The sequence below is a fragment of the Mastomys coucha genome, unplaced genomic scaffold, assembly GCF_008632895.1.
Source record: "Mastomys coucha isolate ucsf_1 unplaced genomic scaffold, UCSF_Mcou_1 pScaffold18, whole genome shotgun sequence".
NCBI lineage: Eukaryota > Metazoa > Chordata > Mammalia > Rodentia > Muridae > Mastomys > Mastomys coucha.
The window spans coordinates 63,993,242-64,020,498 of record NW_022196900.1 but is presented as its reverse complement, the minus strand read 5'-3'; the positions used below and the strand labels follow the sequence as shown (position 1 = coordinate 64,020,498).

The 27,257-nt window shown below is 44.7% G+C and overlaps 1 protein-coding gene across 2 annotated transcripts in view; it reads right to left on the bottom strand.

The window, feature by feature from the left end:
* Positions 1-14,999, bottom strand: part of C8b (complement C8 beta chain) — a 39,960-nt gene extending 24,961 nt beyond the window's left edge. For both annotated transcript variants that reach the window (XM_031376822.1, XM_031376823.1), the window contains exons 1-3: positions 14,836-14,999; positions 7,210-7,366; positions 1,053-1,194 (exon numbers count right to left, since the gene is read on the bottom strand). In XM_031376822.1, the coding sequence (XP_031232682.1) occupies positions 1,053-1,194; positions 7,210-7,366; positions 14,836-14,924 (388 nt within the window). In that variant the 5' untranslated portion in view covers positions 14,925-14,999. The remainder of the gene's footprint in view (positions 1-1,052; positions 1,195-7,209; positions 7,367-14,835) is intronic.
* Between the last annotated feature and the right edge of the window lie 12,258 nt (positions 15,000-27,257).

Genomic DNA, 27,257 nt, shown 5'->3' with positions numbered 1-27,257 from the left:
AAGGAACTCAAGAAGAAGGAAGACCAAAAGGTGGACATTTCATTCCTTCTTAAAAGGGGGAAGCAAATTCCCACGGAAGGAGTTGCAGAGATTAACTATGGAGCAGAGATTGAAGGAAGGACAAGCCAGACTAAATATAGCTATCTCCTGAGAGGCTCTGACAGTAACTGACTAACACAGATGTAGAGGCTCACAGCCATCCATAGAATTGAGTACAGGGTCCCCAGTGGAGGAGTTAGAGAAAGGACCAATGGAGATGAGGGGTTTGCAGCCCCTTAGGACGAGCAACAATATGAACTAACTAGTACCCTCAGAGCTCCCAGGGTCTCAACCACCAACCAAGTACTGCACATGGAGGGGTCTGATTGTTCTGGCAGCATGTGTATAGTAGAGGATTGCAGGTTTGATCATCAATAGGAGGAGAGGACCTCGGCCCTGTGAAGGTTCTGTGCCCCAGTGTAGGGGAATGCCAGGGCCAGAAAGTGGGAGAGGGCAGGGTGGCAGGCATGGGGAAGGGGGAGGCAACAGGGGTTTGTTTTTGTTGTTTTTGTTTGTTTCTTTGTTTTTTGGAGGGGAAACTGGGAATGGAGAAATTTACATGTAAATAAAGAAAATATCTAAAAAAAAAATGTACCTATTACAAAAAACAGTTTCTATTGATGTAATCAAAATCTCAAAAGGTTAAATGAGCTATTCTAGATGGCACATACATAGTCAGTGTTAGACCTGATCCAGGACTTCTGATTCTAGCATATCTAACTTATGTCACTAAATGTAGCTGAGCTTCCAGCTTCTCACAATCTGACATGCTTGATGATTTGTGGTGAGTAACCTCTACAAGCTTCAATTTCTTAGAATGTAAAGTAGGAATATAAATAATACTACTTTACTATATGCGTGCTGTCAGGGGATAACACACAGGTTTGTGGTAAGGCATCCTCCTGACCCGTCCTGCAACCCTGATCTTCATGAACCCTATATCTATCTCTCCATCATCTCATGATACTTTCTGCATTTCAAGCTTCTTTTCCCATTCCCATACCCATCCATACCTGTCTGTGCACACACAAAGCCTTCACATCGTACTTGACTTCTGCAGGGTCCGTTGGTAACACAGTCCTCAACTTCCTTGTCAGAGAAGTCACACAATTCCCCATAGAACTGAGAGGGCCGGAGCAAGTAAGCGTGTCTGTACTGTATTGGACAGAAACAAAGGGAGTCCATGATGCAACCTCAGGGACCACAGGAGCTATGGATACTGTATAAAATGCTCACCAACCAAGCTATGGGTGCTGGGAAGGCAGGCATACAGTTGGCAGATTGCTACTTTTCCAATTCGTGTGCTTCCTTCGCCACATACTGAGATTCTGTGCAAGGCTGGCAACTTTCTGAATGTTTCTCCAATTGGGCTGCGTGCCCCCCTGAAGATGGGGGGCTTGTCTTGGGTCTTTGTTTTGTTTCTGCTGTGGTCTTCCAAGATTTGTTGGGTGTGAGAAAGGCACAGGCCTTGGAATCAAAATTAATAAGGGGCTCATATAGTCAGCTGAACAATGAACTGACTCTTGGCTTAGTTATTCCAGTGGGTGATTCATATCTGGCCACACATTGCCTAAGGTGCCAGTGTGATATAAAGGAAGGAGTATGTGCTCTGAAGCTCCAATTGTTGGTGGTACTTCCTAGTTGTGTGATGTTGGGCAAGTAGCTCAGTCTTCGGAATCCAAATTTACTCATGTATAAACTGGGGCAATGAATTCCCTAAATGTACAGTTTAGAATTTAAATTATGTTATAGATTTGTTAATATTATTTCTATATTCTGAGCTACATATTAACTTATATAATATATCATCATATAGTATGTCAAGCTCACGTTTTTTTTCTGGCACAAAGTAGGTACCCAATTTCTTGTCAGTATTTTCTTTTCTATTACCCACTGTTTTAAGAGTCAATAGTGCTATCTCTCTCTTCTTGTTCATTTATTCTGAAAATATTGATTAATCTCTCTCATATTTGAAAGGGTAGGTGCTTTTGCTTGTTTGCCTCTTGGTAGGTTTTCTAATCATCACTCAGTCTCCTAGCCTGCCTTTAAAAGGAGAGGGTGATTGCTAGTGGTATGAGGCTCCAGGCAGTGACAACACAGTGAGCGGGAGCAAGGCAGGGCAAGTGCAATGTGCTCTGTAAAGCTCATGGTCATATCCCTATTGCAAAAGGAAGAGACAGTAACTGGCTTCTAGTAAGGACGTCAACGCCAAGACCTGAACATCCAGGAGGAAGGTCAGGCAGATGCTGATAGCAGGAAAAGGACAGCCTGGACAAAGGAAGGTTTTGGGTCAAAGCAAGAGATTGGAGATGCATCTTCTTATCCCAGAAAATAGAAATGACATTGTCATGGGTGGAGAGGAGTATATGAGGAAAAGTATAGAGACGTGGAGAGAGTCAGAGTGGGGCAGGCAGCCAGGGACCCCAGGCTGGATGGAGAGGGGAGGCAACAGAAGGGAAGGATCATATTTGGATGGTTTTCTAACTTTAGCAGTCAAGGTTTGGGTACACAAAGTGTGGCAAATGAGTAGAGTGGCCCTTCTTCAGATTGACAAAAGGCACAGTTACTCCTTATGTGACATCTGTACTGTGGCTCTAGAAACCCAGAAAGGAATAAAGACAGCCATAACTTGTGTCCCTTGTCCTTGGAGACCCATTCTTCCTAGAAGGTAGACACAAGCCTGCAAATAAGACTTTGGGGAACAAACAAACCAAAAATAAACCAGGAGACTAGCAACAAATTAAGTACAAAAGAAACATACCTCCATACAATGTATGACAAACCAATAGAAAATGTCATGCTAATGGGGAAGGTTGTAGGTATATATTCAAAAACTCTGGGACAAGTAGCAAGCCTATTCAACACAGGACTGGAAGAGTAATCAGGCAGAAGAAAAGAATTAAAAGCAGATAAATTGAAAGGGGGGAAGGTAAAAGGATTCTGTTTGTCAATAATATGATCTTGTATATAAAATCTCTGAACACTCCACCAAAACACTGCTGGAGTTGATAAATACAGTAAGGTTGCAAGATATACAAAGTCCAATAGCATTTTGTATACTTCCAACAGGTCAAAAAAGAGCTTTAAAAGCCTGGTCTACAGAGTGAGTTCCAGGACAGCCAGGGCTACACAGGGAAACTCTGTCTCGAAAAACCAAAAAAAAAAAAAAAAAAAAAAAAAAAAAAAAAAAAAAAAAAAAAAATCATTTTAGTTGCAACATCCTCAAAATAATAAGACAGGGAGAAATAAGTTTAATGTAGGAAGGGACAGGCTCATTGTAACAAAAACTTAAGAAGACAGGAGATATTTTGTTTGTTTTCACGGGTTAGAAGAAGTAATGGCCACATCCGGAGGTAATCTGAGACTTGATGCAGTTCCTATCAAAGCATGGCGTACAGTGTTTACGGAGCTACTGTGGGGGGAAAGATCACAGAAGCCATATAGAACCACAAGACATCGAGCATGGTGGACAATCCTGAGCAAGAAAAGCAAGGCAAGGAGCATCACAAGACAAGACTTCCAGACATGCTACAGAGCTAGCGTGATCACAAAAGAATGGGGTAGATATGAGCGCATGCACACAGACCAATGGAGCAGAGAGAAAAATCCAGGCTGAATCCACATACTTGTGGCCAGGAGAGTTTTCTAAGGCACCAAGAACATGTACTCGGGAATGGACCATTTCTAAAATAGAAGTGGTGCTGGGAACTAGGTGTACAAGGGGGATCACATGGGCAGTAAAATGCTCATCTTGCAAGCATGAGGACGTGAGATCAGTCCTCAAACCCACCTTTTAAAAAGCCAGGTGCAATGGAATGTGCTTTTAATGTCAAGGCTGGGGAGGCAAAAACAGGTACAACCCTGGGAATCCCTGAGAATCCATGGCCAGGCAGTCTAGATCATTTGGTGAATTCATATAAGCCTATCTCAAAAACATAGGAGCATGGTGAATGACCTCTTCCTGTGTGCATGCACACATAAGTACATTTGAACACCACACACTAATACATGCACCCACACACACATACAGAGAGAGAACACAAACAAACAAACAAACAAACAAACAAATAAATAAATACTGTACACACATACATGTGTAGGAGACTGAAGCTAGACAGGCCCTTATAGAAAAAGGCCTTATATATTGCCAGTTGTGGTGGTGCACATCTTTAATCTAGGCACTCAGGAAATAGAAGCAGGCAAATCTTTGAGTTGAAGGCCAGCCTAGTTTACAGAGTGAGTTCCAGGACAGTCAGGGCTATGCAGACAGAAACCATTTCTTGATTCCTCTCCCAAGAAAAAAGGAAGGAAGAAAGGAAGAAAAGAAGAAAGAAAGAAGGAAAGAAAAACTTAAAATGAGCCAAAAACCTAATTTAAGAATCCTGATTAAGATACACAGCTATTAGAAGGAGCCATAGGGGAAACACTTCAAGACCTGAGCTAGAGAAAACAAGATTTCAGAAAGTAGAGGCAGCAAAAGCCAAGCTAGACAAACGGGATTAGATCATACTCGGAGGTTTCTGTATAACCAAGGAACTGGTCACCAGTGTTAAGAACAAACTGAAGAATAAGAATAACATCAGCAAACTATTCATCTGTCAAGAGGCTAATCCTCAGGATATATAAAAAACTCAATGAATAGAAAAAATTCTAATAATCTGAGTTTAAAATAGGCAAGTGTTCTCTACAAATATGTTTAAATGATAATATTCAAATGGCAGAAATGCAGAGAAAGGGAAGGTCTTATACCCTGCAGATAGGAGTGTGAGTTAACATAACCAGTACGGATTATGGAAAGCAGTACTTTATGCTCTACAAAAGCAGGAGGAGGAGGAGAAGGAAGAAGGAAGGAAAAATAAAAAAAAAGTAAAATCCTGGAAATAGACTTACCATATGAGCCAACAGTCTAAATACTGAGTATAGATCCAAAGGAAATGATGACATTTTATAATAGATAGCATTACAAGAGTCACTATAGCCAAAATAAGAATCAACAAACATGTTCATCAAGAGATGAATGGATTTAAATGGTATGATTGACAATGGGATACTGATCATCTATAAAAGGATGACCCAGTTATTTGTAGCAACACGGATGGGATCTCAGGACATCGTGTTAAGGAAATAAGCTTGTTAGAAAAAGCCAATCAGAGGTTCTCACTCATTTGTAGAAGCAGAAATAGTTCATCCCAGAAGTAGAAAATAGACTAGAGGCTGCTAGAGACTAAGAAGGGCAAGGGGCCCAGGCAGGTATTGATTGACAAAAACACTATGAGTGGGAAATTCTATTGTTCTATAATACAGAAGATATAAGCCAACAATAATTGTACAGTTTAAAGTAACTAGCAGGGGTTGTGTTGACACTTCTCTACATGTCAGCACAAGATCAGAATTAGGTCTGCATGATGGAAAAGCTAACTGCCCTGGCTTGATCAATACACAGTGCATATATTTATCAAATTATAAAACTATGCTCCATAAATAAGCAAATACTGTAAGTCAATTAAAGGATAAAAATAAAGCCACGTACACACACACACACACACACACACACACACACACGGACACTCCCAGAAGACTAGCCCCAGGCTCTCAAGGCAAAGCAGGATTGAGGAGGATAGAAAGATTGAAGGCCATACACCTGGTCTTGGTTGAGAGGTTTCACCGAGTCCTAGACATGGAAGTCCACAGCGAGTTGTAGTGAGCAGCTCTGGCTGGCTCACACTTAGTCTTTCTGGTTTATGGTGCAGATGAGGCAATTATCCAGATAATTGGATCAATGTTGATAACTTCAGCAAGCAAGCCTACTCTGGGAACGGAATGGGAGTGCTTGGCTCTCCCCATTGATCCAATTAACTGTGTAATTGTCCTGGGCCAACTTCTTCAGCCTCTTCAGAGTCTTTGTCATGATAGGGCTGCGTTCCCAAGGAACCAAGGGAATGACAATCATCCTCTCTCTCTCTCTCTCTCTCTCTCTCTCTCTCTCTCTCTCTCTCTCTCTCCCTCTCCCTCTTTGTTTCTCTGTTTGTTTGTCTCTGTCTCTCTGTCTCTCTGTCTGTCTGTCTGTCTGTTTGTCTGTCGGTTGGTTGGTCTGTCGGTCTGTGTCTGTCTGTGTCTGTCTCTGTCTCTGTATCTGTCTTTCTGTCTCTGTCTCTGTCTGTCTGTTTCTCGGTCTCTCTCCTGATACATATGTTTTGTTCAGAGCTGGGGTCTTGGGTCAGCCTTCCCATCCTCCCATTACAATGATGCTGAAGGACAAACAACATGGAGACTAGTTAGTTCTATAGGCAGAAAAGAAGTCACTAAGGACCCTGTGGCCTGAGCTAAGGCTTGCATCTGCTACTAGAAGGTTCTAAGAAGCTACTCACTTCTCTAAGTCTCCATTTACCTGTCTAACGGAATGAGTGACAGCCATGTTGTTTTCCTTGCGAAGATGTCAGAAAGCAGAATGAGCTCAATTGTAAGAGACTTAAGAAGCACCTGTTACATGTGTGTACACTTAAAGCAGAGTTGAATGTTTTTTCAAGTTTTCTGTTTAGGGTAGTAAGTGATAAAAATCACAGTATGATACATGCTAGGTATAGGGTAGGGGGTACTTAGAGAAGCATGTAAAAGTTGCTTTGTCTAATTGGATCTGGAGCTGATGGGCAGTCAGGGAACACGTCCCAGAAGAGGTAGCCCTGAGCAGTTTCATGTTCTGAGTCATGTTAGAAAGTGTATGTGGTGGAAAACGTCATTGCTTGCTGAGAAAACAGTGCAAACAGAGCTGGAGAGGGAGTGATACAGCTGGAAGAATACAGAAACTGATGTATCCTAGAGATGAGGCCAGGTTAGGTGACAGAGCAGTCTGCCCTCGGTCCTGAGGGTTCATGTGCTTCCCCATGGGCAGGGGATTGGGCAGAAGCAGCTTTGTGGTCCCTTCCCCTGGCTATGCCGTGTATGATGGATAGAAAGAGTAAGTCAGAAGAGGAAGCTGCTAAGACAGCTGATTGGGAAACACTGTAATACCAAACCTGCCTGCTGTCTGAAAGCACAGAGACAGGAGAGTCACTCCCACAGCCTGCATCTTAAAGGGCACACTATGGCCAGGCACCGCCACCTCTGTCAGGCTTGTTGACCACTAGTCTTCACTACTTCCCATTCCTGCTCACCCAAGGCTGGGTAACTTACCCTTTTCTTCTGACAGGGGTCACATGCAGTCCAGGAGGACCAGGTGGATAATTCACAGTCAATAGGCACTGGGGTGGCACCCACACTCCGTACTGGTCTGCTCTTGGCAAGGCTCCCATTGACTGCATTTGTCTTGAAGAAATCTGGTTTCTCACCTCTGAAAACACCGTAAGAGAAGAGTTGAGTATCCTAAATGAATTACATTCATTCCCCATCACCCGTCAAATTAATGTAGGTCAGGTCAGGAACACAAGGAAGTTGTTTATCATTTCAGTACTGGTTACATTCATCTAACAAATGTGTACGGAGCCCCCAGGAAGTGCCTGGCATTAGAACGACTGTGGTAACTCCAGTTAGAAGACAGTGTCCCAGCAGCTTGTGGACTCTGATTTCCAGTCTGTATGAGCTTCCCTTTTCTCTTCCACAGTGGCTGAGATACATTCCGTTATGCAGTTGTTTCTGGACTATAAATGATAGTCAATAGGTGAGCCTTTAAGGAACCCTTATGGGCTTTGAATATGCAGGGAATCCAATCACAGCAACTCACTCCCTATCGCTTTGAGCCTCTTTTTATCCTCTGGAAATGGAGGGGCTTAGACTAGACGATGCCTTTTTATATTACAAGTCCATGAAACATTTGCCAAGAACAATTGATATTGAGGATGTTAGGTTTCAGGGGGTATGGCACATAGTCTACTTAAAAGAGAAGCATGTCTTGTATCTTAACTCTAGGGAACTTTGCCTAGTAGGTAATATTTTAATGCACATAGGCTCCAATGACCAGAGGGCTGTGCTTGAGGCTGTGCAGAGGTTAGGTGTGAGTTGATTGAGTCTGGAGGCTGGGGAAGAGAGAGGCTGGGGCAGGAGTGAACCTGAACTACAGCAGGGGCGGGGTAGAGGACTGGGTGAGTGTGTTTTCATGGAAGGGATAGGAAGTGCTTGTCGAGTGGATGGGCTGGAAGGGTATGAGAGGAAGGAGTTTAGATTGATGCTATATCCTTGAATGCCAAGGGGGTGGGACACAGGAGAACAGAGATCGTGGGCAACAGAGTTGTTGGGAAAGATGGTGGCTCTAGGTGTCAATGGGATGTCTAAACTCAGTCAGGCCTTTCCTGCCTGCGCCTTCTGCCTGGGCAGACCATCAGCATGTCTGCTCCTCTTAAGACCCCACATTCTGTAGTCCCCCCAAAGAGGTCTGCTACAGCCAGGGCCACAGATGGGAGCCTACCATGGCTGCCCTCCAAGAGGCCCAACAAGCAGCTGACTAAGACAGAGGCAGATACTAGCACCCAACCAATGGTCTGAAGTTGGGGACCCCTGTGGTTGAATTGGGGAAAGGCTGGAAGAGGTTGAGGAGGAGGGCAACCCCATGGAAAGACCAGCAGTCTCAATGAACCTAGACCCTGGAGATCTCTCAGACTCTGTACCACCAACTAGGCAGCATATACTGGCTGGACTGAGGCCCCACAACACATATACAACAGAAGACTGCCTGGTCTGGCCTCAGTGAGAGGAGACACACCTAGCCCTTGAGAGACTTGAGGCCTCAGGGAGTAGGGAAGCCTGACGGGGTTGGGGGGGGTCTTGGGAGGTATGAGGGTATGGGGACATCCTCTTGGAGATGGGGGAGGAGGAATGGGATGGGGAACTGTCAGAGGGTGAACAGGAGGGATAGTGACTGGACTGTGAAAATTATTTAAAATATTTTTTAAAAAGAAGTGTAAAATACACCTACCTGACAGATGAAATCCTCTATTCCTCTCACTGTTCCACTTAACACTCTGAATGTTTTATTTAAAAAGTTTGATGGTTTTGTTTATTTGCTTTCTCTTTTTTTATATGTTCACGTGTGCACACCTTTTTTAAAAATGTAGCTATTTATTAATTGTCTTGGTGCTCTGAAACTATTACTAATCTAGACTTACGGTTTCAGCAGATGGTTTAAAGGAAGAAGAAAAGATAAATTTGAAAACAATCTATATGCTTGATAATTTACATCCACGTTTAAGCTATTGGACTAAAGGTATTCTATCAGTGCCAATGTTTGGTCACAAATAAGCTATAATCAACATCTGTAACTACAATGATTGTATTATTAATGACTTCTGACAGTTAAGAACATTTGGCAGTGTCTTAGTTCAGGTTTCTAGTGCTACAATAAAACATCAAGACAAAAAGAAAAAAAAAAAGTAAAACTCAGTCAGGACACAGTTCTCTGGGTCTGGGTCTGGGTCTGAAGTCGGAAAGGGATGCCTGTGCTAGAGACACAGATCTGATTAGGGCACACTGAGGAGGGAAATGACTGGCCTTCTTTGAGAGACACAGGCAGAGTGTATTAGTCCTTTTCTATCCTTGTGATAAAACATCATGGCCGAGGCAACTTATAGGAGGGTTTATCTGGCTTACATTCCTAGAGGACTGATAGGCCATCATGGTAAGGAAGCACAGCAGCAGCAGCGGACACGAGGCAGCTGGAGTAGAAGCTGAAGGCTTGAACAATGGCAGCAAGCAGTAGACATGAGGCAGCTGGAGTAGAAGCTGAGGGCTTGAACAATGGCAGGAAGCAAAAGAGGGTGAACTGAAGATAGCACGAGGCTTTAAAACCTCAAAGCTGGGTCCCAGTGATGTATGTACTCCATCAGTGCCACACCTCCTAAAGACTACCCAGACATCACCACCAACTAGGGGACAAATATTCAAACATCCAAGCCTATGGAGTCATTCTTGTTCAAATCACCACACCAAGGAAAAGTACTTTAGGGGGCATGAGTGATGCAGGGTGGGGGAGGGGCGGTGTCAGGTTGAGCCAGGCAGGACCTGAAGGGTCTATGGAGATGAAAGGAGCTTGAAAATGGGGTGGAGGGCAGAGGAGTCACACCTGCAGAGCAGACAAGCAACACCAGAAATGTCTAAAATGTAAGGCAGGCTATTTGCTGAGTCTGTGGCACACAGTTGAGCCAAGTGAATGAATGGGCTCATTATCTCACCTATTCGAGCCTCAGTTTCCATACCTAGAACATGGCAGACGTACTGTGATTCTTTTTGATCTTTTCCTATGAGCGTGTACATCACTGTAAGATCCCTTGTAGCTCATACTTCGTTTTTAAGCTATAAAGGAGTTGAGAGGCGGAAAGGAATGAAGATTTACCGAGGGCCTAGAATGTCAGACCTAAGCATTGTGCAAGCTGTTATCTTCCGCTTTCATCACATCCTACAGATGAGCTAGAAGGTAACTGTGGGATGCTGTCAGCTAGACAGATGCTGAAATGGTTCAGAGAGACACAACATGCTTACTGTAGTGAAACCAGGTTACAGTGGCCCCAGGATCTAAGCATTAGGTCTGTCTGATCCTGAGCACGCATGCTCTCTGTCTCTTGCCCCATGGTGTCTAGAAGCAGAATCAACCTGCATCCACTCCAGTCACCTCCCACCACCATCTCTGTAAGCGTCTGCAAGACTTTGCTTCATCCCTGTTTCTAAGATTAAGCCATTAGGGGGAACATCACAAAGCATCCACCTGTCAAGCCCACAGGATGTCACTCCAAACAAGGTCATTAACAACACATCCTCACTTGGCAACAGTCCTAAAAGGAGCACAGTATTAACTACTGTGAGCGCCATTTCCATGACTGCCCCAGAGACTGGCAAAAATCAATTGCCTAGTAAAGTTGGATCTTTAACAAAAGGTCAAAGACTCTACTGGAAATCACAGGTGGGAACTTGAGAGTGGTTACTGCGGCAGCATGCTACGCGCCAGCGGGAGCCCTCCGATGGGCTCCTCTTTACTAATTTGCTTGGGTTTGACAAAACAATACTGTCTGTGATTTGGCTTCTCCTAAGTGTGTATTTGACAGCTCTGTGGGGGCACCCTTTTCCTATTTCAACTACAAAGCAGTTACACTGTTTTTTTTGTTTTTTTTTTTGTTTCCCAAGTATCAACCCAATTTGGGACCACAGTAGAGATCAAGTGGACAAGTAATGTGCACAGTCGCTATTAAGAGTCACAATTATTATCCTCTCCAAGAATTGAGAGACCATTAATGGACAAGATGATGGCTTACAGAAGGAACTTTCGAGGAGCGGTTATAACCACCGGATCTCTCATTTTTACACCCAATTTCCATTATGGAGGTGGCAATATAATAGAATAATCAGCCAGAGAACTAGTATGTTTGTAAATTACATTGGGTAAGCGTGGTTCATTAGTGCTGCAGAATGCAAACCTGAAAGAAAGGCTAGTGTCAAGTGACATCTTGAATTTGAGAACGGCATGGTGCTGCATGACGACAGGTCCAACTGAGGCGTCTTTCAAGCAGCTGTATGCATTTCCACCTTGAGGAATTTCTACAGAAACAAGCCTGCTGGCTTAGCTTCTGCAGAGTTGCCTCCATATGGGGAGAGTAGATAAGAAAGAGTAATAGGGGCAGTGCATACGGTTGCAGTATATTACGAACATGTATGGAAACTCTATAATGAAAGCCCATGCAGTTAACAGACATGAATGCAAAGCCCAATTCCTCCCTAACATAAAACTGCCACGAGAAGTACTGAAAGCTAATTATCCAGGGCCCCATACCCATACGGACCAGCACTCCCCATCCTCTCCCTCCTGCACCCTCCCCCGCCCCCATCACCCTTCCACCATGTCAATCTCTTGCCACGCTTGCATGGTCTTTAAGTAAAAGGCATCTCCAGGAGTTGGCCATCTGAGTTTTACATTAGCCCCAGTTCTGTTTGCCATCCTCTTCAGAGGTAACAACTGTCACAGGCAGGCTGTGTGCCACTCCAGTGTCCTGTAAATGCTTTCACACACATGGGCAGCTTTACATCCCCATGCTTTGCCTAAACCTTGTGCATTCTTCTGCACCTGGCTCCTTCCCACCCACGTCAACGAGATCCACAATTCCTAAAGGGACCTAGTTCTCTTCTTTCATCTGGATGTTCTCTCCTTGCATGGTTTTTTTTTTTTTTTTTTTTTTTTTTTTTTTTTTTTTTTTTTTTTTGTGTGTGTGTGTGTGTGTGTGTGTATGTGTGTGTGTGTGGCATATTTATATTCTATCATTTTGCAATTAAAAAAAAAAGTTAGTATAAACTGTCACCTACACTTCTCTGGAAATATGACCCTTCTGAGGGAGTGCTGGCACAGACATGCCTTTCTTTGGGGTACACAGAATGTTCTTGCCAGCCTTAGGACATATTGCTCTGGGTCCAGGTTTCTTACTCTCTTTTCTCTGATCAAAATAAAGATGGATCTATCACGCGCAGCAGGATTAGGTCAGCAGTAAATTTCCAGTCCTCAGCTTCTATGGACGGGGCACATCAATATATTTTGGTTTTCTCTGGAAATACCCTGACACAACAACTTTCCTGTCACACACAATTTGTTTAGCAGCTGCATCCCTGTGCAAACAGCATCTTCCACTTTGCTGGCAGGGAGGTGGCTTCTTGGGGAAAGGTTTCCCATTTCTCTCTGTCATTTGCTGTGGCAGACATGGAATTTAAAGCAAGATCGCAAAGTAGCAAACATGTGTCTCAGAGAATCATCCTAGATACCCGGCAAGTCAGGTGGAAAGGAGAGATGTATTAATATGAGGCAGAAGGCAGAGAGGATGTTTGAGGTCTGCACCGCCACCCTGCCACACACACATGGACTGAGTAGCCTTAAGAGTCACATAGTCTTCAGTTTCCTTCTCTCTGCACCTGTAAGTGATCGAACGACTGTGAGGATGAGAGTCCATGCCTAGAACAGTGACAATCAATAATGATCAATAGGCCATATGACAGTGTAACCTGTATGAGTGAAATGACGACAGCCTTTACGATGGGAAGGAGGTTGCAGCACTTTCTGCCCCTGAACAGAATGCTTTTCTTTTTTGATTTTTGGGTGTAATATTCAAAGACATGTTGTGTTCGGCATTGGTATGTAGAAATCATGGGTGGAGATCAGAATATCCAATCAGGGGTCCAGGAAGGGCTGGAGGATCACCAAGCCTGAGCTATTCTCTCTCCCCTCTGGGGATCAGTTTGCCCTTCTACAGAGTGGGAATAAGGGACCACTCCTTCCTCACAGGACACAGCTGTGGGTTTCATAGCTTATACTTTTCTCACCGGGTGGAACTCCTGCTCCTCCCTCAAAGGGAACTTGCCAATATGTATGTCCCATTGCTCTACATCTTCCCTTCAGACATATGCCTGAAGGATATGGTTGGCATCCCCTAGCTACTTATTCTTACCCTCCTCCTCCTCACAGTTCCCACCTTGTTGTCTACTCAATGATAGTGAAATGAACCTGGAGCCTTGGGAACAAGCCAGGCTCTTCCTCTCTCTCTCTCTCTCTCTCTCTCTCTCTCTCTCTCTCTCTCTTTTCTTCTCTCTCACAACTCCATGCCTTTGCATGTGCTGTTATCTCTGACTGGTACACCCTTCATCCTTTGCCAGGGCCCTGCTCAATAGGACCAGCCACTCTCTCCCTCTCTCCCTTGATTGCTATTTGTCCAACTCTTACAAGTCTCTGTATTTGCTCCCACATAGCCATGCTCCCTAAAAATATGAGTTTGGGGCTTGTTCAGCTCTGAATCCTCTGGGACAATCAAGGAACTTGTGGACAAGACCATGTTGCTTCAGAGAGGGATGTTTGAGCCCTCCCTTCCAGGCACAATTCACTGGGTACTGCAGAATCCTCTGTACCCAGAAATAAATGCATGGGAAGCTGACACAGCACAATTAGTCTCTTCACCAAGTCGAGGGTCATGCTAGTTCTAAAGGTGAGTATTGGGGTGTCTGGTGGGGGTGAGGACTCAGAATCCTGGTCCCAGGGAAGGTGCTCAAGGAGGCTGAACAGCATGGTGCAGAGCTCAGAAGAGAAGGCACATGAACACTGGTGCTGCTCACACAAATGAGAGGTTACTATTAGGGAGCAGTTTGAGCGGAAAGAAGAGCTGTACCTCTCTCTTTCCACAGCAGTGCTCATGAGCACACAGGTACCTGAGCACTTCCACTTCTCATGGTAGGAACTGCTCCAGCCCAAGGAAGGTCTCCAGATTGCTCTCTCTGCCACATCTTCCTTTGAAACTCAAGTTTTAGTCCAGGCTAAGATTATTTCCTTTAGTGGTTTCACTTCCTATGATTGGATACTTAGATGAAATAAATCTTTTTTTTTTTTTCCTCTTGGGAACAAACATTTGTGAGAGAGAGGGAAGGGAAAAGAAAAGAAGAGAGAAAGTGAGAATTTGAGAGACTTTGGCTACTGAGCAGGAGAGCGGGGCAGTGTTATTTATTAAGATCATTCACGTCAACTGGCTCATTTTTCATATATAATAAACCTTCTTTCACATAAAGAGCCAGACCAAGGCTTTATTCAGTTATAGAACTTGTATCCTATTCTTCACAACATAACAGAATACATTAAAACATGACAGTTCCTTAACAGGCACTCTTGTTGAAGCCAGCCACTTGGGTCTATAATAGTTCAGAAGGAATTGTTGATCTTATTTTGTCTGACGCGTGCAAATTGCTTTAGGAGACGTTCCTCTGCTCACAGGCATGTGGCAGAGCTGGTCAGCATTATGTGGCTTTCTGCTTTCTGCCCCGTGATTGATCGGGGAATCATTTGTACCCACCACTTACTTGGAAGCAGGGACAAGGAGACATCCCAAGGCAGCACCGAGAAGACATGACGTTGCCAGTGCCCTCCAAACCTGAGCCCCTGTCTTCATAGTTTCTGTGTGGCGGGAGATCCAGTGTGGTTCCCAGGATGGACGAAAAGCCTGCTCACTCTTGCTGCTTTCAGTTCTGTTGCCACAGGGCAAACAGGTCAGCCAAGCAAACAGGCGCCAGAGCCTGCAACCTCGACTTTGCACAGCGGGAATGTGCTCCCTTGTGATAGTGCAAACCCAGGACAGTGAGGAGAACTGTGATTCCATGCAAGCAGCCTTACCTGAGTACCTCGGGCAGCCACATACCATAGCCTCCCCAGAATGCTCAGGGTTAGATAGTTAAGACAGGTAAAGGAGTGAGTACTGGCACATGCTGGCTACGCAGGCTCATGTCCTGTTCTCAGTAGAGGTCTGCAAGGTCTGAAGTCAAATGGCACTGTGTCCAGAGCCCAGCTACCCGTGGTTGAATTCTTTCTAGATGATTTCCACCTGAGTTCAATTGTTTTCTATATAATTCTCAGGCTGTGTAACCAGAACACCTACTACCCTCTCTATAAAACAGATAACAATAATGCCCGTCTCCCAGGGCTGTGCTGAAGGGGTCAGTGAGGGCGATGTGTGTGATAGGAGATACATTAGAAATATACATGAAAATGTCACAATGAAAGCCATTATTATCGTGGTTAGTAGATGTTAAGAAAACATAAAAACATAAGTAAATGTAACTATTCAGAATACGTTGAACACTGCCAGCCAGGTACCATGTAATTTCCACATCCAGCTGATATTCTCTATTTCCTCTTGACCAAATGCCTCAGAGTTGGAAGGATTAGATGAGGTACATCTAGTCATTGCCAATGTCATGCAAGGAGGTGTTGTAAAAACTGTAATTTTAAGAAAACATCTAAATATGTGTTGGAGCATTGACACAACCTCTATAATGTCTTATTTATGGAGCCACCAGCCCTGCTCTTGCTGGGAAGTAAAGTTTAGCAGACATTGGTTCAGGCAAATTCAACATTTGTCTCTAATACTTGATGGAGACTGTTGAGAGCCACAGATAATATACCTGAGTGGCTAGCAGACGCTTCACCTACCACTTCCCTTGCTTTCCAGGTTATAGAAACCCTGATTACTTCTCTAGTGCTAAACACAGCCAAGGCAGGTATCTCTTACCACCATGGGTCTACTATTTGTGCCTAGGCTAGGCATCTCCATTCACAGCTTTCTGTTGATCAGGATGGCTCTGAGGTAACCTGCTATCCCTCCCTGTTCAGTCAACTTAAAGACCAGACATACTCTAGAAATAGTATAATCTATTCAGCTACTTTCCTTAAAACATCTAGAGATGCTTCTTTATAGACCTGGGAGATGGCTTAGTATGTAAGAACATACATACAAACAGGAAGACTAAGCTCAGATCTTCAGTAGCCATGTTTAAAAGAAACCCCCAAACAAAACCCCACTAAGTCTGATCAGAACCCCTCTGAGTGAGCACAATCTCCAGGACCAGGAGACCCAGTCTTGAAGGAATAAGATAGAGAATGTTAGGAGAGAGTACCCAATGTCCTCCTCTGACCACTGCATACATACGGTTGTACACACATGACATTCGGAGGAGGGAAGGAAGGAAGGAGGGACAGAGGGAAGGAAGAGAGGAAGGGAAGGAGGGTAGGTGGGAAGGAAAAGAAGCACCTGCCAGATTGTTTATGACCAAACATGAGGTGGGCATTTATGCATTTCAGTCCTACCTAGACTGTGGACCTGATTCCAACCTGGAGACAGTGGCAAAGAGCACAGCGCTGTGGAAAGGCAGGGGTTCTATGCAAAGAGTACAGTGCTGTGGGAAGGCAGGGGTGCTATGCAAAGAGTACAGTGCTGTGGGAAGGCAGGGGTGCTATGCAAACCAAGGAAGGATGCGAATACTGGAGGCTTAGCAAAGCAAGGATCGAATCTAAAATCAAATCACAAATTATATTTATCAAACAAAGTCAACGAACCAAGTTGCAACTCTTTATAAAGGGCAGAAGCTGGGAGAGCTGGGAGCGTGGTGAGGAACCTCAGAGGGAGGGGGTGACGTGTCATACATGAGGGTGGGACAGAAAAAGCATTTGCTCTTCTTTGCCATTATGTATTTCTCCAACACTGTCTTTTCCGTAAACCAGAGACTATTCATTGACATCCACTCTTTAGGTTGTCTCCAGGTTTGAATATTTAAAATATGAGACCCTTCACCTACTTCTGAATGCAAGCTGGAGCTCTCTCTCAGCCTGCCATCTCTCTGTGTCTGCTGGAGTTGCGGGGCTGGGCTTGTAGAGAAGGGGTAGGGGACATCTTGGGAAGACAGTGGTCCCCTCACATTCCCTGTGCCCACAGCTCAGCAGCAATGCTCTACTGCAGATCAACCTGTTCATATTAGAGTCACCATTAACTCAAGCACAAGGCACTGCCTCCCCAAAGTCCCCAAAGGATGCAGTTGACCTGAACTTTGACACAATTGATTACCATAGTTAATCATCGGTAAACAGGCAGAAAATTGAGTTCCAAGAACTATCCCTGTTTCCATCCATGTGTGGATTAGTTTGCTTTTTATTGCCATGATAAAGAAACCACAACCAAAACCAACTTAGGGAAGAACAGTTTTAATTGGCAGAGTCAACCTGATCCCAGTTCGTCCTGAAGGGAAGTCAGAGGCAGAGACAGACACAAAGACCGTGGAGGTATATTGCTTTTTGGCTTGTCTCCAAATGCTCAGCTTGTTTTTTCATACATCACAGGCCCACCTGCCCAGTACGGTCACCAAACGCAGTGAGCTAGCTGCTCCCCCCCACGTCAATTGAGAAAATGCCCCACAGATTTGCCCACAGACCACAGGCATTTTCTAAAAAGCAAAACAAAACAAAACAAAAAACAAACAAACAACAACAACAACAGCAACAAAACACCATAGCACATGTAAGAGGACTAAGATGAGGGATCACATCCTTATATAGTAAGATCTCCTTCGGACCTCCTTATTGCCAGTCACCCATGAAGGAACCTAAAAGTTAATGTTACAGAAATGAATCATGGGGCTGGTGAGATGGCTCTTTGGGGAAGAGTACTGACTGCTCTTCGGAAGGTCATGAGTTCAAATCCCAGCAACCACATGGTGGCTGACAACTACCCATAATGAGATCTGACACCCTCTTCTGGTGCGTCTGAAGACAGCTACAGTGTATTTACATATAATAAATAAATCTTTAAAAAAAAAAAAAGAAATGAATCATGGGTTTTCACCTCTATACTTGCCCAGAATAGATGACACAGGGGGTTAAATACTACTCATTGTTTTATGCCATTTGGACAAGTAGGCCCTCCCAGCTGGCCTATCCCTTCCTCACAGGTCCTTTGGGCCCTAATAACAGCTCCTGGAATTCTAACCTCATAGCACCCTCTGAGCTTCCCCATGCAGCTCTCGGAAGGTCATGTGGGAGATAGCTTGCAGTTGCGGAGACAATACCCACAGCTAGATCTTCAGCAATCTCCTTGTCTTCTCAGTCATCATCCTGTTTGAAATCAACAGTAAATCAACAAACCTGAGATTCCTGCCATGCCTGGAGGTTGTGGCTCCACAGTTGCTTCCACAGCTGGATGGCAGCAAATCCCTTGCTAAGTATAAGGCTTTTGGTTTTCTCTGACCCCCAGACTCTGTCTTTTCATCTCTCTCTCTCTCTCTCCTCTGCTCTTAGAGTCAACATTGCTTCAAGTCTGGTGAAAAGGTGAGACTTCATCAGTCCTCTGGTCTAGCTGCTGTCCTTGCTGATCAGGAGGGAGCTTTAAAATGGGTCATGTCCCTAAATCTTTAAGCTTATTGTCAAAATTCATTACTATCTGAAGCCATTTGCCACCCTCTGCTGATGGATTTTTACAGCCTCCACCTAGGTCTACTACCAACTCCACGTTTTATGGTATTGCCACAAAAGCACTGCATTCCTGGTAGGTCACATCCCACATTTGAGCAAAGCTGGTAATTGCCTTGGTTTAACTAGCTTCTGGGTTTGTGTCTTTGTTTTCCATTGCTGTGGTAAATACCATGATCAAAAGCAACTTGGCTTATTGTCCATATGACCATTACTAACAGAAGTAATAGGAGGGAGAGTGAGATTGTCTCCTGGTTTCTAAATGTTCTATGGTCCTTGTGCTTGGACAGAACATCATGTTGGCAGAAGCACGTGGCAAAGACTCTTCACCTCTTGAAAGTCGGGAAATGATCATACAGTATGCAGGAAGAGGCCACAACTAGATAAAGTCCCCACGGAAGAACCCTAGAGACCTTCTTTCTCCAACAAGACTCTCAGCACAATCTTTCAACACCTGCAACTAATGCAATTCTGTGATAAATGAAACAAGCCAGTAATATGTTCATTCCATGAGTGCCCTCACCATTTAATCATCTCTAGAGATGCCACCTACCCTATAGCCATCTCTAGAAATGCCCCCTACCCTATAACCATCTCTAGAGATGTCCCCTACCCTATAACCATCTCTAGAGAGACCTCTTCTCACACACTCAAGGGCGTGTTTTATTAAACTCTAAAGATGACTCTTAATCTAGTCAAGGTTAATCACTATAACTTATTTATTAATTTATATGCTGAACAAATCTCTTAAGGTCTCTGAGTAATACTTACCTGCGTTGCAAAGGCAGGCTTCTTGAAATAATGTGGCAGTGGTCATTTATTGAGCGCCTACTAAACAATGGGTACAGTGCCAAGTCTCAAAATGCACTAGCCCTTGTCCATGAGAGCTTACAGCTTCCTGTGGAAGCTGCACTGTGACAGAGATCTGTTTGGTAAGATCTGGGTACAGGACAAGTGCATAAGCATGTATGTAGTTGGGGGTGTGTGTGTTCTCAGAAGGCAGCTGGTTTTAAGGGTTAAGGAGAAGTTAGAAAACCAGAGGGAGGGTATGTAGCCCTGCAGGGACAGAGGGTATCAGGGTAGAGACACACAGGTCTCCCACATAGGGGATTCAGCATGACTATCAGTAGAGAGGAATGAAAATGGGAAGGCTGGCTGGGCTCGTTACCAGGGCCTCATGGGTAGTGCTGCTGACATGGACTTTATTCTAAGCCCCCTGGGGGGTGCGGGGGGGGGAGAGGGAGGGCATCTGAACATCAGGGGCTGAGGGGAGGGGCAGCTTGCTTTGTGATAGAGAGTCTTTCTGCTGCAGTGCAGAGAACGGATTAGGGAAAAGCACTGGAGCAAGGAGCCCCGAGGCACTGCAGAGATAGGAGCAGAGCATAAGCATTGAGTGAGTCTCTGAGAGAGGCCAATGCCACGCTGTCTGTGAGTGGCTTTGGATACTGCACAGCTCCACACAAAGGCAGAAGTGCTATGACAGAGATCGTGGCTCTGTTAAGGAAGGCATATTAACTCCCAGGGGCTGAGAGCAGCAGCTGGTCAGAGCAGCACTGTTCTGGGCAGTATGAGTTTGCTTCAACACACACACACACACACACACACACACACACCGGTGTGCAGCAGCAGAATCCCAGCCAGTGTCTGAAACCCCCTGATTTCTGTAAGACTGACTGGAGGATTTTTCCTTGAGGTCCAGGGCACCTGCTTTTAAAGAGCCCTTAGCAGATGGCTGGCTGTGCTAACTACATCCCTAGAGGTGGTTGTGCATACTGCAACTCCTTATGCATGGCATGCATATCACCATCTCCATGGCTTAAAATTGTTCCTGGAAGAAGTGTGGTGGGCTGAGCGGGCAGCAAGCTCACTGGAGGATACTCTGGGGAAAACAAGATCCAAATGAGAAAGAAGGAAAAAAAATAAAAGGATAAAATAACCATAGCCCTGGTATACAGGAGAGTCTCATCCCTTTGTGGCCAAGAGAACAGCCGATGATGGAGGCCACACCCCCTTCCAGTCAAGCTCCGCTACATTTTCCAACTCCCATTACTGTTCATTATGTGTGGCCTTGGGTCTAAAGTTTGTTCAGTGAAACAGAGGGAGAATTGATACATGCTACTTCACCTACGTTTCTTTTTAGTTATTTATTTATTATTTTTTGAGGAATACAGGATTTATTTGGCTTATGCTTCCACATCACAGTTCATTACCAAAAGAAGTTAGGACAGGGATTCAAGGAGGGCAGGAACCAGAATCAGGAGCTAATGCAGAGGCCATGGGAGAGTACTGCTTGCTAGCTTGCTCTCATGGCTCACTCAGAGTGCTTTCTCAGAGAACCCAGGACCACTAACCCAGAGATGGCATTATCCACAATGGGGTGGTCCCTCTCCCATTTTGGTGTAAGCAGTGTGCTAGATAGTTTTATGTCAACTTGACACTAGCTAAAGTCTGAGAGGAGGAACCTTCAATGAAGAAAATGTCCCCATAGTAGCAGGCTGTAGATAAATGTGTGGAGCATTTTCATCTATTTTTCTTTATTATCATTTACATTTTATTATTTGAGAATTTCATAGTTGTAGACAAAACATGATGATCATATTCACCTTCTCCAGCTGCCACTCTCAACATGCCATTCTTCCCACCTTCTCTGTCTCTGTCTCTGTCTCTGTCTCTGTCTCTCTCTCTCTCTCTCTCTCTCTCTCTCTCTCTCTCACATCTCTCTACCTATCTACAGGACATCTGTCCCTGTGTCTGCATCTACCTATATCTATATTTCCCCACTGTGTCCAATTAGTACATGAGTATGGGGTCACCCACAGGAGCATGGGCAACCTACTAGTGGCCATATCCCCAAATAAGTTATAACTACGCCTCCCCCAGCTGCTATCAACTACCAATTGCTCCTCAGGAAAAGGTGGGCCTCCCAAGCTCTTCACCATACAGAAATGAATCTCAAGTCAACAGGGACCCTGGAGAAGTATCTCCCATATTGGCAAGTTTCTGCAGTGTCCGAAGGTACTGAGAAGACGCTGAGGAGAAGAGACTGCAACCACTTTACCCCGCACTGGACCCAGCAGCTACAACACTGACCTGCTAGACAAGGTGTACCACAGCGATATCACTTAAAGAGATGTACGTAGGACATGCATGATTCCACGGACTCTCTTCTCTCCTTCCAATTGTGGACAGCTGGCATGAACTTGGAACATGATGCAGAAGAGGACAGACTGGCAGCCTAGATCTCATCATGACTGCGTGGAACAGAATCTTTCCCGTTCCCTGCTGAGCAGATGATTATTAAGAAAGAGATCACCACTGTTCTGTACCACGGACATCCCATATTGACTAGCATTACCTAAACTAATAGTCCATTACCCCCTAGTTCTCATTCCCCACCTCACAGCATGGCACACATTCATTGGAAAAGTCATGGTTGGGAACCAGCCATCTCAGTGTCCTGATAGCTCTGGAGGGGCACAAAGGTGGTGTCTATTTCCTGAGAGAGGTTCACTGCCACCCAAGGGTGTTTTATTGTTCTGTGTTGATAGACAGAGGGATTGTGTGCCCTGTCTTTGTATATCTCTTCATGAGGCGAATAGGCAGTTGGTGCTATGTTAATGTGCACAGGCTTCTTCCTGAGTGTGTTAAGACCACAAAGTATAAACAGGCTGTTCTCCCTGACAAACATGGATAGCAAATGCTAACATTTAGATGTGGCTTCAGTGTGTGCCCTCCTCACCCCCTGCCTGGTGTGTGTGCCGGAATCCCAGTCCCTAGCATGTTAGTGGTGGTGGAGTAGAACCTCTATGAGGTAGGGATAGTAGGAGATCATGGGAGAATTAAACTGTTTTGGAAGGCAAGCCTAGTGATTCAAGTTTAAACTTTGGAAATCATATAAAAGTGCAAGAAGAGAACTGACTCCTCAAAGATGTTTTTTGGCCTCTGGCATGTATGTATACACACACACACACACACCAATGAAAATAATAGTAATAATAGTAAATAAAAATAAACTAAATGTAGGCAGCTGAAGAAAAGAGAAATATTCATAGTACTCATTTTTTACTTCAAATATTTCCAGGAATGCTCGAATGTGTGGAGGAAAACTGGAATAGTAGTTGGCAATGTGCCATGAAACTAATTACCTGGGGGACTTTAAACAACTGGATGGATTATGTATTTGCATTGATTTTGTGGATTAGCTGCAGCAAATGGTGAAACCTAATCCACTTTGTTCATCTGCTCATTCACTCATTATAGGACCAAGTTCAAACTCCTTAGCCCAGCAAATGAACAATTTTTCAATCTGCGTACTTCAAATGCTCTCAACTTCATACAAATCTGGACTTTCCATCGATTCATTTATACATTCAAAATAATTATTTTTCAATGTTCACTGCGCAGTGGACCAAGCTCTATGCTAAGACGGAGGGTACATCAGAAACTACCATGCCTGGCTCACTGCATTTAAAAAGACTTCATTTTTTTTTTTGAAGAGAAAATAAAATTCAAATCACCTGCATGTATCTATAATGATGAATTAGTAGCTCTAAATTGATTCCTGGGTTGGGGGCTGAGGTAGGGAAATAGGAAAAACATCTATACTTGTGAGGCCTTGAGCAAAGGAGCAAAGAGGTTGAAAGACCAAGCTTTTTTTGTTGCAGTCATGGATATGCAGGGCTTCTGTTATCAAATGACCCTAAAACAGAAAGGCTTAAAAATCAACATTATTACTATTGCCACAATCCTTTAGGTCAAGAACTCAGGCTGAAAGCAGCAGGGACGGCCGCCCAGTCTATGTGGCGGGCCAGCAGGCTGCAGTAGTACAAATGGTTCTCCACTCACAGGGTTTTTGACTTAGTCTGGCTGCTTGGTGGGTAAGGGCTGGCTATGACAGCTCAAATGGAGTCCGGGTTCTCCCAAGGGCTTTGCCTTGTCAAGGAGCCATCTCACCCCACAGGCCACTGGGATGTTCTCTGTCCATCAGGGAAGGTGGGCAACTTAGACAGAAGCACAGGGCTCCCAAGAGCTCAAAGCAGAAGCAGCTGTATATTGATGTACCTCAATTGATTTTTTTTTAATCTCTCACATTCTGTTTGTTGAAATGGGTCACAGGGTAAGTGGGAGGAAGAATCTTGGGATTTCCCCCAGAGACTAGGTTTAGGCTTGTTTCTGTCACTTGTGTGCATCTTCAAGAATGCCATGTTTCTTCTGAACCATGGGTTCCCACCTCTATAATAAAACAGCAATCCTCATAGGATTACCTGGGTATTTCAGAGCCAGGCAATGCAAGCTGGAGTGTTCTGGTGCTGAAGCCAGAGTCACTGGGGTTCTTTTGGAGACTGGAAAGTAGGTGATGATCAGAGTCCACCTTCTTGACATGGGGCAAGGACGCACTAGAGCCTGGACATCACACTGGCTTATATTAATCAGCTTACAGAAGGAAGGTTGGGGCTGCTATCTCCCCACATCTCATACTGTGAGCCCTTGAGTATGGGAGGACAGCCGGTGAGGACCTTTACAGTGGGGCTTATTTATAAACCTTGAGCTTTAAGTCCAGTCCTTCCTGGCCAGCTCCAGGGGCTGCTCATTTTCTGTGTTCCCTTTAGGACTCTTCCTGCTGATACACTCAGCATCTGTGAGTCCCACTACTTGGCTGTGTTTGGAATGAGCCGTACAGTTTGTTCTGCCCTATCCTCCCAGCTGAGCCAGTTTCTTCTGGTTTGGGATTTTTCCTTCTTCTTCCTCTTCCTCCTCCTCCTGTTCTTCGTTTCTTCTTCTCCTCTCCTCCTTCTTAGGACAGTACATTGCTATGTAGATTAAGCTGGTCTCAAATTCACTATGTAGCCCAGGCTGGCCTTAGACTTGAGATCCTTCTGACTCAGCCCCCAAAGAAGTGGGAGCACAGGTGTGCATCCTGCCCAGTGGGGACCAGTGCTTTTGAGAAGCAACACCGAAAAGTGACACACTGGACGTCTGAGGCACAGCAGCCTGAGTTGCACTGAGTTCTGTCACCCACCAGTGTGTGACTCTAGGCAAGGTGCTATGCTTCTCAGATCTTCAGACCTTCAGACGAGAGTTGTATGGGGCTATAAGGATTGGGAGACAATGTTTGTAAATTCACGAGTCTTGCTTGACTCTGGGCAGATTTTCCACATGTGAAGCTGTTTTTTGTCCTGTATGTCCAAGTGTAGGGAGAAGGTCACACAGCTAGAGAACTGCGGAGCTGTCAAGACTGGTGAAAGGCTATTCTCTCTCAGGGTGTCCTAATGCCTGGCTTGAGTCTGGGATTTAGTCAAATCTTAAATTATTGGCTTAAAAGCCTGCTTGGAACACTCACCACATTCCTTCTACCTCTGTTGTCCAGCCCCTCCCCCGCATCCTTTTCCAGCCTTAGTCTCCAATCCCACAGGTGGCTGGAAAAATAGCTAGCATTCTCTAAATGCTAAATAATTCTCAGCGACAGTGATAATGACCATCATAGTCTAAGGACACTAATAGCAGGTTTTAACAAGGCCCCATAGTGACCACAAATAGGTGTCATCACGTGCTCCCCATGGTGCTGCTGGGAGGCTCATTTTTTCCCCATGCAGCTCTGACCCAATTGCAGAGACAGACAAAGGAGATGCAGAACTTCAGGGAAATGCTGAGTGCCCATTCTCAGGGCTCCCATCCCTCTGAAGTTCTCTGAACGTTATTAGTCTCTTTTGACCAGGAGATGAGGGAGTCAGCGGCCAAGCCTTGGCCGCCATCTCCCTGCCAGGCTTCCTGTCAATACCTGTTGACATTTTTCCTGAGTAATTGCTCCAGGCACCTCAGTATATTTCTTCATATCACGAGATAGATTAAGGGGCCTCTATTGATTTTGTGGTTTCATGTGTGAAAGATCTAATCTTAATCCTCCACTGTTCATTTTCCTTAACCTTTTAATAACATGCTAGGGAGGCAACCTGTCACAATGGAAATTGTTTCTGAAGCATGTTGCCATATATACATGCCACAGTTGGTTTTATTGTATGGGAGAAGCTGTATTTTTTGGAATAATGATAATGATAATGATAACATTTGTGGGGGGCACTGCCGTTTACCAAGCACTCTCCCATATCAACTTACTCAATCCTGACAGCAGTCCAGCCGGGTTAGAATTATTTTATTCATTTTGATTTATTTATTCCCAGAGTCCTTCCACAACATGAATTATTATCATTCTCTGCCACGTCACAGATGAGGGGTCTGCACTGCCCAAGGTCACACAGCTCTCAGAGACAAGGTATGGAGTCAGGGTGATCAGTCCTCGGGTCACGCAGAGGGTCCCGGTGTCACCCTGGACATGAGCCACAGAGTCTCCAGGGTGCATTTCTTCAGCCACGCAATAGGAAGGCTTCCTTTCCGGGATTTTTGTCAGGGTTAAAGATGATGTGTGGGAGCCCTCTCTATGATACCTGGCACCCAGAACAGGATCATCAGTTCAAGACAGGTATGGTGTTCAAATAGTAATTATATTAATTATTTGATAATGGCAAGATGAGAACTTTATGTCAAACCTCAGCTTTTCATTCTCTTTACTGATAACAAGTTAGAATCCCTCCTTTTCCCAGTGACACTCAGTTAAGGGCTCTTTAGGTGAACGTAGATGCCTCAGTTGACACTGGCAATGAAGTCCCAGGGTGAGGTGAGGAAGGAGTGTTCAGGAGACTTCCCCTCTTGAGCAGGCTCCCAGCTGTGTCCTGAAGTGCACACGGCCCTGGAAGCATGCTATTTCACCTGTGCCTTGCACTATGGAAAGGCGTTGGGGCATGCAGGTGTTCTCATCTTATCATAGGGATGTCAGAGGCACAGAAGATGCAAGGATCATAGACTCCAGCCAGACAAACAGTGGGACCGGGCCTGCCTTAGTTCCATCTGTGCACCACCCTGTAGCTCCGGGGCCTGCAGAAAGTCACTTCTTACCACAAACTATCATTTTAAAAGTGCATAGATTTACTCGTAGTCTGTGTTCCCTAATTGAGATTTGACCTGAAATGAACTGTAACTGAGCCATGAGCATAAATAAGGCAGAACTATCTTCCTATTGACGGGAGAGCCAAATAGCGGAATTTGTGGACAGTGGGTGAATTTATTTAAACTCAGCATTATCAGTTCAAGACAAGAGGGAGGAAGAGGAGGTGGGGTGAGACACAGACGCTCAGGCTGGGAAACCATGATGGGGATGGTGTCTACATTCCCTCTGGGACTCAGTCTCCAGCTTCTGCTCTCCCTATTGGAAGCCCATTGTCAGGTTTCTTCTGTTAGTTCATTTTTTATTATTATCAGATATTTTCTTTATTTACATTTCAAATGACATCTCCTCTCCTTGTAACTCCTCCAAAAAAAAAATATCAAAAACAAAAACAAAAAACAAACCCTGTTTCCTCCCCCTCCCCCTGCTCACCAACCCACCCTCTCCCACTTCCTGGCTCTGGCATTCCCCTTCACTGGGGCATAAACCTTC